Source organism: Zophobas morio, unplaced genomic scaffold (genome assembly GCF_036711695.1).
Source record: "Zophobas morio isolate AGI-343-1 ecotype UQ-CSIRO unplaced genomic scaffold, CSIRO_AGI_Zmor_V1 ptg000017l, whole genome shotgun sequence".
Taxonomy (NCBI): domain Eukaryota; kingdom Metazoa; phylum Arthropoda; class Insecta; order Coleoptera; family Tenebrionidae; genus Zophobas; species Zophobas morio.
The window spans coordinates 10,658,203-10,670,387 of NW_026972122.1; the positions used below are offsets into that span (position 1 = coordinate 10,658,203).

The 12,185-nt window shown below is 32.0% G+C and overlaps 2 protein-coding genes and 1 long non-coding RNA gene across 8 annotated transcripts in view; 1 reads left to right on the forward strand and 2 right to left on the reverse strand.

Moving 5' to 3' along the window:
* The window catches only part of LOC135130639 (protein AF-10-like), a 27,934-nt gene extending 18,369 nt beyond the window's left edge, over window positions 1-9,565 (reverse strand). For 3 of the 6 annotated variants that reach the window (XM_064058060.1, XM_064058062.1, XM_064058057.1), the window contains exons 1-5: window positions 9,446-9,559; window positions 8,901-9,131; window positions 5,584-5,663; window positions 5,319-5,483; window positions 35-232 (exon numbers count right to left, since the gene is read on the reverse strand). In XM_064058060.1, coding sequence (XP_063914130.1) covers window positions 35-232; window positions 5,319-5,483; window positions 5,584-5,663; window positions 8,901-9,009 — 552 coding nt within the window. In that variant the 5' untranslated portion in view covers window positions 9,010-9,131; window positions 9,446-9,559. Of the gene's footprint in view, window positions 1-34; window positions 233-4,875; window positions 5,237-5,318; window positions 5,484-5,583; window positions 5,664-8,900; window positions 9,132-9,296; window positions 9,376-9,445 lie in introns of those variants that run through there. The other 3 variants (XM_064058058.1, XM_064058059.1, XM_064058063.1) reach the window with 3 other exon arrangements.
* A 99-nt stretch (window positions 9,566-9,664) lies between these two features.
* On the forward strand, window positions 9,665-10,668 carry LOC135130641 (uncharacterized). The gene is made up of 3 exons (XR_010280823.1): window positions 9,665-9,956; window positions 10,016-10,190; window positions 10,244-10,668. It is a non-coding gene; the product is annotated as an uncharacterized LOC135130641 (long non-coding RNA).
* A 247-nt stretch (window positions 10,669-10,915) lies between these two features.
* On the reverse strand, window positions 10,916-12,051 carry LOC135130209 (uncharacterized). The gene is made up of 3 exons (XM_064057565.1): window positions 11,839-12,051; window positions 11,572-11,759; window positions 10,916-11,516 (listed from the first exon to the last, which is right to left on the reverse strand). Exons 2-3 carry the CDS (start codon window positions 11,723-11,725, stop codon window positions 11,083-11,085), a joined length of 588 nt encoding a protein of 195 aa, XP_063913635.1. The 5' UTR covers window positions 11,726-11,759; window positions 11,839-12,051; the 3' UTR covers window positions 10,916-11,082.
* Between the last annotated feature and the right edge of the window lie 134 nt (window positions 12,052-12,185).

Here is a 12,185-nt window from a genome sequence, read left to right on the forward strand (position 1 = left end):
GCAATATTAGTGGATCTAGATGTAGGAGACTCACCAATTTACTATAATGATGCTGACAATAGCCGCAATACTTGACGTTGTCCAAGTAATTTCCTGCTTCCTCGCAAAGTAAGCCCAAGCTTTGCGCGCAAGTCACGTGAAACTGCTGCTTGCAACCAGCTTTATTGCATTGCATACACGCACCTACAGTCGAACTTGAAGCTTTTCCTTTTTCTTCGCATATATAACAAGTCTGGAAAATTAGAAGCAATGGTTAAATTATGTTTGACAAAATCTCGAGTTAGTACATAGCGTAACAAAACGAGGTATAATATATATTACCCAAAAATTGTTTGTAAATTAGCAAAAAATATGTTCAATTCAACGGTACTTTATTTTCTGATCAATTCAATATCTTCAATTTAAAGCACCATTCAAAATATAACAACGATAAAATATTTGTGAGTCGACTTACTAAAAAGATTTAACAATTTTATTAATAAACTTAAATTTTGAGAAAATAAACAACAACACTGAAAGATGTCAACCTTCACAAATCTCCACAATAAATAAAAAAGAGTAACGTATGCCATTATAAAAAAAATGAGGTCCATTTCTTCTGAACATAGAAATTAAAAACACTAATAAATGTTATTGTCATTACGTTTTTAGAGCAGTACACTATAAAACTTAGTTGTTAAAATAATTATTTTTAACTACAAGAAACAAGTAGACCAAAGGCATATCACCAGAAACGTAGGTAAGGCTACATCGACTCTAAAGCCCTGTTAATTCCAACTTTTAAGCACAAAAGAACATACTAAACACAACCTTCAGAGGATTTTCTGATTAGTTGTTAATATCATTTCGTAAATTATAACAATTTGAGAATATTAAAATCCGATCTAATTTAGTTGCCCAAAACTGCTGTACCAAAAAAAACATTACGTTAGTTTATCGTGATAATGAACAATTTTATATGCCCCGATTTTGAAACCAAACCTTAATAACGCCGGTACTACATTATCATGACAATATGCGTCCAAGTCGTAAAACTTCCCAAGAATCCAAACGTTTTGGGATGGCATCCATGAGACGAGGCCAATCTGTAAATCCACTAGCGTTGTAATATCTATTTAGTATGTTTCAGATTTGCATAAACATCTGGAAACCTCTTTCTGTAACTTCGCCAGAATTATAGGAAGTTCAATCTTTTAGTCATTTCTCAGCATGATTCAATGAAAATAAGATGAGTTTTTTTTAAATCTAATTTTTTATCTAATTATTATTAGTTTTACAATTTCAGAAATGTAAATATATTTGAACAAGATTAAATTATGCCGCAGAAAATAGGGCTGAACCTAGACACTCCCACTTCACACAGACCATGACAACCTTTCGTAGTCCTATCCTTATTTGTTACATGGGCTAGACAGAAATAACTAGCATCATTTGTGGTCTTTATTCAGTCAACATTTTAGTTGCCCTTTTCCTTGAATCCAACCACGTTATAATAAGGCCATGTGTCCATAATTAGTCGAAATTATGCAGTACAATGCAATAGTCTTATTTTTCGAGCATAGCTTGGTGTGGTAGTCAAATTATTTACATATTTATTATATGTATGGACTATACATCAATATTTGCAATAAAATTTTGTATTCAATTATTATTTTCGTGTAGAAGAAATTTAATTTTTAAATTTAAATCCTTCCGTACTAACTGTGTTAATAATTTCACCGACAGCCATTTGACACAAAAATTAAATTATTTTTTACCACAACTTTTCAGCAAATTATGACATCATGATACATCAATGAAACCAAAAAAAAAAAAAGTGGTAAACAAAAACATATTAAGAATATTAATTAAAAAATGCAGCTACAAGCATCTTTTTTTTTTAGAACAAAAAACGAAATTAATTTAAAAAATATAAAAATCTAAATAGAACCTAAAAACTACTCTAAACTTTTCTGCGAAAAACAGTCCTGTATCCTCAAATTTTCGGGAAAATGGGTTAGATAATAAAACATGTCGCCTTCTTCATTAATTTTTTTTAGTTTCCTGGTACAAGAAATCCAAAAAATGGTGAGGATGATTAGCCAAATTTTTCTATCTGTTAAAAAAATTAATCTAGTAGTACATGTTTTAAAATATATCTCAAAAAGTTCTCGTTTCGAATTCAAAATTGTTGTATCACGCGAAGAAATTTTAGTCCGTGTCCACTTTAATCTGGTTAATAAGTGTATGGAATTATGAAAATCTGCGACGAGGAGGCGGAGAAATCTCAAGCCGCTCGCTGCAAAGTGCTGAGTACCTACAATACTTTTGCGTGTGACAGTATTATTAGTACCTAACAAACGAAGGAAATTCAGTTTTTGCTTTTAAAATTTTTGTTTACTGTCATTAATTATAGCAACCGTGAACAAATGATTCGATCCAAACCCGTAAGATTTGGTTGAAATTATTTGGGTAATGTTTGCTATTAATTCAATCTTCGTTACTTTATTACTACTTATGAAAAAAAAATGTGTTCATATGGATAAGCAAGCACTTAGTAGTCTTGTAACGCAAATAATGATATTTTTTGCTATAAGTTAAAATTAAATAGGCGTAATTAGAATTTTTATTTTAGCCGAAGTACAGTTTTCTGTGTATCACTGCTTTATTTTATTATTAATTTTGTTTTTGCTTGTTTACTGCCTTCTTTTTTTAGGATTTGAATCTTTATAATTTAGTAATTTCACTAAGTATGTAAGAAAGTTAATTTTAATTTAAGACAATTATTTATAATTTATAATTGTCCTGTAAATAGTTTTCCTTGTTGGGACTAAAGCTTATTAATATTATTATTAAAAAAAAAAAAAAAACTCCCTACTGGTCAGCATAAACCCACCACCAAATAATTCGTCTAAAATGCTCATTTTATGTGAAAGACTCAAAACTAACTTCCATTAAAAATTCTTAATTGTGCAGCCACCTACTGAGCATCTACGTAATGACAAATAACATTGCGGGTTGTATTAATTTCATGGTTTAAATAAACAATCCGTGATAAGTGTAATGCATTCTGTGTACTAATACCTTCGTCTTAATTTAAGCATTGCCACTACAGCGCTGGCATGTATTCTTAATGCACGGTGCCACTCAATAATTAATTTCTCCGTTCTTATGTAAGGAAACCTATCAGATTGTAATATGATTTACAACATTCAAGGCGTGTTTGATAAAAATTTTAGGACAAACTAAATTGTGGTTTTTAAATGCAACCCGTGTTTCTCCTTATGGCTAAAATATACGTAGTCGAAGCCACCTTAAAGAAAGAAGTATAGGATATAACTTAACATTGGTGTAAAACGAGACATAGGTACTGAGATAAAGTGTGAATAGAATAGAAAGAAATGAGAATTGAGCTTCTCACGAGTAAAAGGTGAGAAACCTAAGGAATGAGTTTACGATATCGATGACACAAGTAATTTTTTTTATGATCAAAGAACAAAACGACTTTCAATCACTGAAATTCTTTCCAAATTCAATGCAACATTTTGGAATCGTTAGTATTACTCTCAGTATATATTTTTTTAATATCAAGAGAACACAAACACTTCAAAGTTTCTCATAAAATTGGTACGAATTTCAAAAATCAAAAGAACAAAATTAATCTTTCTAGTGCAGCTGCCTTAAGTCTGCTCGTATTCCAAATTACTAAAATCTGTCCATTGTAGGGTAGTCACATTTCCACAGAGGAAACTGCTTTATAAAGTATAGTTTGATATACCAGAATCGGCCAACAGATCCAACGATCATGTGAAATGCGCATCATGATAAAGCCCAATTTAATCGACTACGGCTTCAAGTCACGTTTTTTCATAAATTAAAATTCCTATATAAATTATTATTTCCAATCAGTGAAACCATGTTAATTTCATTTTTATTTCCAGACATCTATTCTATAACGTCTGCATTCAATGAAATATAATATTGTGAATATAATTTTTACATTTTAAATATAATTTAATTAAATTCCGCAGTTGTGATCTATCGATCCAGAAAATGAATTATCTGAAAATTTGTATTGCTTTGAACTGGTAGTTAAATATTAATTATTCGCAACTCAGTATTAGGTACATTGTATTAATTAAATTACAACTTATAACGTAAAAAAAAAAATTGGACCATAATTGAAGTTACATTTTGTTTATACTTGTTTGTATCAAACTAAAGATATTTTGCAAAGTTAAGTGAACATATTTGTCATAGTGAACCTCAACCTTATTTTTATTATCCTCGAATCAATTTTCGAAAACTGGAAAAATAGAAGTGAATTAATTTTACACCTTGTAATTTTATTTTTCATGTCTACTCAAACTACTGAATTAAAAAAAAAGATGTTACTGCATACTTAAAAGTATTAAAACTTACATCGTGTAGTTTTACGTCATTACAAAATGCAAGACAAAATTTAGAAAGTAAACACCCAACAACTAGTTGTGCTGATATAACTTTTAAGAAAAGATGTGACACTGATTCAATTTTTTAATATTTGAATTAAAAATACAGTTGAAAAATTTACACAAAGGCATTCTTATGCACGTAACACCTCACCAAATAAAATGAAATAATAAAATTATGTACGAGTATTCAAGAAAGACTGAGTCTAACGACAATACAGCCATGTATAGCTCAGCTACCAAAATGGTCACAACCTTTATTTGTCCAGGGTTAATTATTTCCCCGTAACAATGAGCCAAAGATTATATTATCGAAATTAAAAACAGAACAGACACACCAATAAGTAATTTGTTCAAACGATCGCTAGTATACGTATTTCATATGGCATAAGAATTATAAAAATAAATGTTACTATTCGTCAAAATTTAAAAGTTTGACGGGTACCTTAGTAAGCGGAAACTCAATAGCAAATAAGCGTTCCGTGCGTACCAGTTTCCTCCTATTATCACCCATATTCCTCTGTGTGACTTTTACTGTACTCCAAATCCAAAAACAAATTTAAAATACTGCATTCTAGACACACATCCAAGCTGTAAAGACCTTAGAAGCAAGAAAAAGAAATACACAATTAACCAAGGCAAGCACAAGCATAAACACCATTTGCCCAACAATCTCAAGTTGATACTTTCGTAGCTTATTGTATAGGATTGTAATGGCATCAGTCTCAATCTTCCTGAATGTACTTATTTTTATAGGTAATTTTCGGTCCATTTATTATTTATTAATACTTCTAAATGCAACTTACCTAAAGAAACAATTTTTTTAATTACTTGGAAATTTTGTTGATTTTCAACAAATGCACAAGAATAAACCGAAAAAATACATACCTTATTGAATCGTTCAGCGGGTATCAACTGGAGCTGAATCGGTTCCATCGTGGTGACATTGCCAAAACGCACTTCTGGAATGTACAGAGCACATACAACGTGGGCCCAGCCCGAATTGTCGGTGCGCTTGAGAGCACCATGTTTGCTGGGACACAATTCGCATTTCTGCAAAATATCCCCCAAAAACATTACCAACCGGTACTTTTTGCGAAGCACGAACAGAAAATACATACTCAAAAGCATAGTAATAAAAATCGTCTCTCACCACTTTAACGGAACGCTCTTGGCTTTCGCATTTACGACAATACCACGGGCCAGTCGGAACAGTAACTATACCATAGCAAGCTGAAAATCATTTAATCAACATTAATTAAAAGATTATGACACGATTTTAACTTAAAACGATAGGAGCACGTGTTGATTTCGACCATCGTTCCCGACAAATTTAAGATTTAACTTGACTAACGGGCTCGGGAGGTCATAAAAATATTTATTTTTATAGCTTTACCCTTGTTAAATCTACCTGCGAAGATATTGTCACCACAAATTTCTCACAGTCACCGTGAATTTTTCATGGTCCGCAATAAATACCGGCAATAATGTAACTCCAATTTTGGAACGCCACTTCCAACTGTTCGAATACGCATGGACGACGACAAAATTTAATAATTTGCTCGGTAACTTTTTCTTTTGATTCAATCTACAATCATTTAAAAGTCAAACTTTATCAGATTTTAGAAACAAGTCTGCGGATTTCACATTTTCACAACAAAATAATTAAGACAAATTGACTTAGGCTGATTTTATGTTGTATTGGTTTTTTCACGTGACTTATTTGTCATGATTGTGTAAATAAAAGGACCAATCATGACCAGAAACATCAAACACTATTCAAGATCCACTCATTTTTCAGATAAAAAATGTTTTATTTACTATATCAAAGGTCGTACATTTGTGTTCTTCATTCTTAAGTACAATGTGTTTATTAATCGTTTTCATTTTTTGTAGAATCTAATTATAATACTTCACTAAATTCATCAACAAATTTAAGGTTTACAATCAGAATTCTATGGACTAATTAACACAATTTTGAACACTTGATATTCGAATTTTTCCAATCCCGTTTAATATTCCCATTGTTAAAATTTTTTCGATTAGTAATAGTGCCCACATTTCACTTCATCGGTCAATAACATGGGTAGAATTTCAAATTTCACGGGTACGTTGAGCAAATAAGCAAATACCTTTGGTAGTTACTAGAACAACGAGCCATTATTTCAAATTGTCGGTGCTTATTCTAATCCACGGTTTCTAATAATCTTGCAATCGACGAGAGGTGGTGTTGCCATGGCTTGTGCTTTGTTTATAGTTTTCTATTTTAGTTTGACATGATTTTTTCTCAATTTTCGCAATTATAACCATTAGTCACTCCGACGATTTGTTTCACTCGCCTGCGGCTCGTTTCGCAAACGTCATCTTCGTCAATAATAGCTATCATAATTGCTCACATATATTATTCAGAGTGTAGATTTTTATTCTGTAAATGTAAAAACTTCAAGAAAAGTCGCTTTTCAAATAACGAAGATTGACCGTTCCGTGACTGTGTACAGCCTGTATAAATAAACACATGATAAATAACATCTCGTAATTACAAGATGTATCTAGTGTTTTTTACAAACCACACTACATGAAGCTGTTGGTTAACATCGCTTTTTCCAATTCCCACTATTTCATCATTCCTGAACCCATGAAAAAAGATACACAAACAGGATCAGCTTCCACTGTTTAATTATAAGTGGGCATTAAGAAACGAAAACCTGTTTTACAATTTTTCTTTTACATTAGCATAAATTAAAATAACAAGTAATCCTGTATTTATCAGGTATCCGATTATTTCGAAAGGCCAACGTCTGCCTATTTTGCAGAAAATTTATTTCTATTATATAAGTAGCGTATGCGTGAAATTGTATATTTTGCATGCGAAACGGCACCTGTGCGAGAATAAATGCCATAATAATGTTTATCATCAATCATTTGGTAGGGATAAATATATTGTTCTGATATGTATAATGTGAAACTAATCACCATTTAAATTAATTTCAAAATTTTAGACTAACACGAAATTAATTTCTTTTAGACATAATTTGTCTGCAAATATAAAAAATGTCTTTATAAATATTTACGAAGTTTTTGAAGTCTGAATTGGTATTTAATGTTCCATAATTAACGTTAATGTCCTACCAATTAAAAAAAAATCCACTGGATAGTTTCTTATACATATAATAAAACTGGTAGTGTAAACGATTTTTAGACATTTTTAACTACATGTAATGACCAAAAATAAAACTAAATTATTAAAACACTTTTTTTATACAACAAATTTAGTGATGACGGAATGAATAAACATATTTAAAACCGGTACACTTTTGGAAATCATCTCTTTAAAAAATAATAAAAACATGGGTCAGAAATGTAGGAAAATTCTATTGAACGGCACAAAATACTCCTAAGAAACAATAAAACCTCCATTCAACTGTTGGCAAGAAAACACCCAATTTGGTGGCAAAAAAGACTCAAGCTTGTATGCAAGACATTCGCTAAAGCTAATTATGCTAAAACACAATCATATCCACATCCCCCATAGCGAAATAGCGAATAAGACTTCAAACAGTACCAACTTTAAAAATAGGGAACACCTGCCTTTATTGTACTGAATGCGGGTCACGGTTTTTTGTGCAAAGTAAAGAAAAACAAGTTCAAAAGAATAACAGCTGCATTGCCTTTGGATATTGCGTCGCCTTATTAAAAATCCGCGTGAGGTATACTTTTTAAAAATAAATTGCAGAAATTATGGCCACTCAAAGTGGCGATCATAAGCATCAACATCAACATTTTCATATTTGATAATCCATAATTCTCCCGGAAAGTTGGTAACATAGATCTAATTCACCTGCAGCATTGGCAAATAACAATAGCAAATACAAAAGCATCATAGTTGCATGCAACTCTAGCGTGTTATTGGTGTTTTTATGGTTGAGTACGACGTTTGCCCAGTACAATAATTATACATTACATAACTTTTGATTCGTTTTTGAGGCATTGCTCAGAGGATCTAACCCTTAGGCATTTAAGAAATTTTGTAGCTACTGTGAGAAAAAGTTTAATCCGTACAGTTAGCTGATGACAAAATAATTAATTTGGACATTCACTTTATTTTTTTTTTTTTTCTATGGCGGTGACAATTTTGCAGTTCAATTTTAAACAAAAAAAATGTGTTTTAAATTTATGTGGTTAATTTTGATCAAAAATTACGAAATCTTATATAGTTGAATTTTATAATCCAAAATAGTTAAATAACAAATCTATGTAATACCTGACCTTCCATATAAAAATATACATGTAAAAATTCGTTTTTTATAAAAAAAAATGACACAATTTTGTTCCATTTGGTATTTGGTCACCATCCAAGGCTCTTAACAATGGACATTTACTTCCAAAAATCGCAATCATGATCTAGTTGCTTTTGGCAAGTCTTGGTGCCCATTAGTCAAATTAGTCACATGACTCTAACCCTAACATTACCTTGGTGAACAGCAACAGTGCAAGATTGTCCATCGCAGTAAACAAGTGGGTTTTCAGACCATCCTCTATCGTCAGAACAAACACAACAACCTCCTACCATCTCCCTCATAATGCAAAGAAGCGTAGTTTGCTAAACTAGCGATTCGACAATCCCACCCCGCATTTCCAATGCAATAAATTCACATTCATTGCTACACAATTAATCTGTTCTTCATCTTGACCAAAATTTTCCTGCAACAAACAAAATGACAAAACCACTCCGACACTAACCACCCGAGGTGGCGGCTTTGTTTACATATTACAAAAAACAAACTGAACAATTAGGATACGTTATGTAATAACACTTAACGTAAATGCAACATGAACAACTCCGTTTGCTTTGCTGGTAATGCTAACCTATATAACCTTCCCATATAAATAGAAACCTCCTGGTTTGAATTTGGAAAATCACTATTTATTTACTCTAGCGTGCTCATAGCGTCATGTCATTGTTGCGTTAAACTTTGATTATTACACTTTATAACTACAACTGTACGTTTATTTACCGTCAGTTTGCTTCAAGGAATTCAGGAATTCAGGAAATTAGGCCACATCGCACGTACTTTTATATAAAAATGCATTATAAACACATTCTTCTATAGGGCAACCATTTTGTTTTTTGTTATATTTTGCTTTGCGTAACGACTCAATGGGCATGCGCGGGCATCATCTACATTACGCGCCAAAATTCAAAATTCGTTTGATTCGGTGTAGCAGGAAACAAAAATTGCGATTTTTTTACAAACGCTTAAGTGGGTATAGATCATATTTAAAAGGTATGAGATTTAACTGCCAAAACTGACATGTCAAATTTTAGTACACATAAAACGTTTGCCTTACTAATAATTCATTATGTTCATGCATGTCTGAATTTTTACTAATAAATTAATCAACATATATAATTTAATGTAAAACCTTCGTATAAACCTAAAAATGGAAGAAACTAGTGTGGAGGGCCCTACTCTGCCCTTTCCCTGGAACCACCTCTACAATTTTGTAATCTTCCTTCTTTACAAAGTGAGTACCACTATTTCAGATACATATTTCTGTTTTATACACCTAAAAATCAATTGTAGGTACTCAAAATCAACATAATACTTAGTCTAATATCCAACATATTCTGGATACTGATGTCGTTTTATTGTGTTAAAAAATATAATGAAAAATATGGCAGCAACGATTTAATGCGGTTTGCTTACGTAACGTTTGGCATTAGCGTCCTTAATAGTTGTATGGCCCTCACAGAATTTTGTATTTTATATAAATATCATCCAGAATAACTAAACCTGATATGTTTTTTCCAGTTTCCGAAAATATAATGACTTCCATGAGAACACTTCTGGAACTGCTGCAAGCATCCTTGGCAGTACCTTGTTTAACAACTGAGGTATGGCTCAAATATGAAGTTGCCCAAAAAGAAGTGGCTTGGCTTCACACAGCCGTCGGTTTAATACCTACGTATATTTTTTTATTTCAACATTACACGAGACAAGATCTGATCGATTTTGCTATTGTTATGAGTATGCTATCGCTGCTGGGAGTTGGCTTTATATACCGCGACATTTATGCAATAGGAAGCGCTATGTTTACTTTTTTAGCTTATTGCATATTCTTCTTCAGAAATGAAATTTCGTACGACCAAATGTCGAAGCAGTTCTACAATTACTGCATGGCCTTTTTTACATTTTGTGCGTACAAAAGTGTCATTTAAAATACACAAACAATGGTATGCTCCAAAAGCAAGACTTATTTTAATTATTTATCCCCACCAAAATACTGATGACGTCAGATAAAAAAAATTCCGCTTCGTTATATGAACAATTAAATCTTACTTTTTTATTATTTATCTCAAATAAGGGCAAACTTTATCACTTTACATGTGATTTCATTTTCTAAAGGTGCTTACGCAGAAAATAAAACTACTGAGTTCAGTTTCTTTTAGAAAACTGATGCTTTGTTTTAACTGATAACTTCAATTGGCAAAACGTTGTATATATTTATTCAACATACAATTTTGTCATATACAGTATAGTAAACAATAATAGCTGAAACATCATATATAAAAATATATAGGTACATGACAACAATGATATGCAATTTTCAAAGCGAACAGTTATAAAAATTGGTCAAATATACAGATGTATCAAAAGTTTAGTACAATATTTTCTCCAATGGCTCGTAGCGCAAAGTATGCGAAGAAGCATAGGCCGTAGTTGTACAGATCTTGAGCAGGTATACCTTCCAAACTGTCTCCTTGCTTCAGTACAATATAGTGGTTAATTGCGTATGACACGGCAGCTGCAACCCCCCAATAGTTTTCTGCCATAAATGCCACCACCCCGACAGCAATTATGTTAATTGGTATTACCAGTTCTTCAATCTTTTCATCGGAAGAAGAATCAGCCAGGTGGCACACAAGTGGAATAAGTGGCATTATCGTAAACGCCCAGCTTATATATTTATCATATCCATAGCCTAACCACAAAGTCGTTGTGATACATGGAAGAGCAAACAACAACTGCATATAGGAAGTAAATTTGTAGATACCATCAGCCTTATCACCATAATCAGGATTTCCTACAAGTTTAAATAGGCATTCAATAAAATGTTCAACATTTCAAGTTAAACTTACCCCACCTCCAGACTCCGATTAACGAATTTACTGTGATTATTCCAAACGTGAAGTGGGGTAGATGTGCCGCCTGGCCTTTGATTTGGACTAAACAATAAATTCCTGTTCCAGCCAAAACAATATGAGAAAAAGCTGTGGAGTAACGGTGAGGCATTTTTGTACTTGATTCTTTCGTCACATTAAATTTTCTTTAAAAAAATTTATTAGAAGAGGTATTGAATATCATTGTTGCTGCCAAAAAAGTAAAACTTTATCACAGCTACCTACTTGTTTGCATTCCAAATTTCAAAAAACTAAAAAAAGAAAATAACAACACTGTTGCCACTTGCACATCTACCTCATTAATTCGATCCTCGAAGATTCTTCTTGAGTTACATCAAATTTAAAAATATCAATTATAAAAAATTTGTGCGTAGAAAACACTTTTTGGAAGGACGTAGGACGCTAAAGTAAATACAAAAAATAGAAAGCCGCATGACACTTGGCAATGATGGTCGCTGACAATTTTTAAGGTTAACACATGACAGCACAACAGGCGATCTAACCTCAAAACTGAGATATCAAATTTTTCGAGAAGTTAACATATCACGTTGTATTTTCTGTGCGGTTTATTT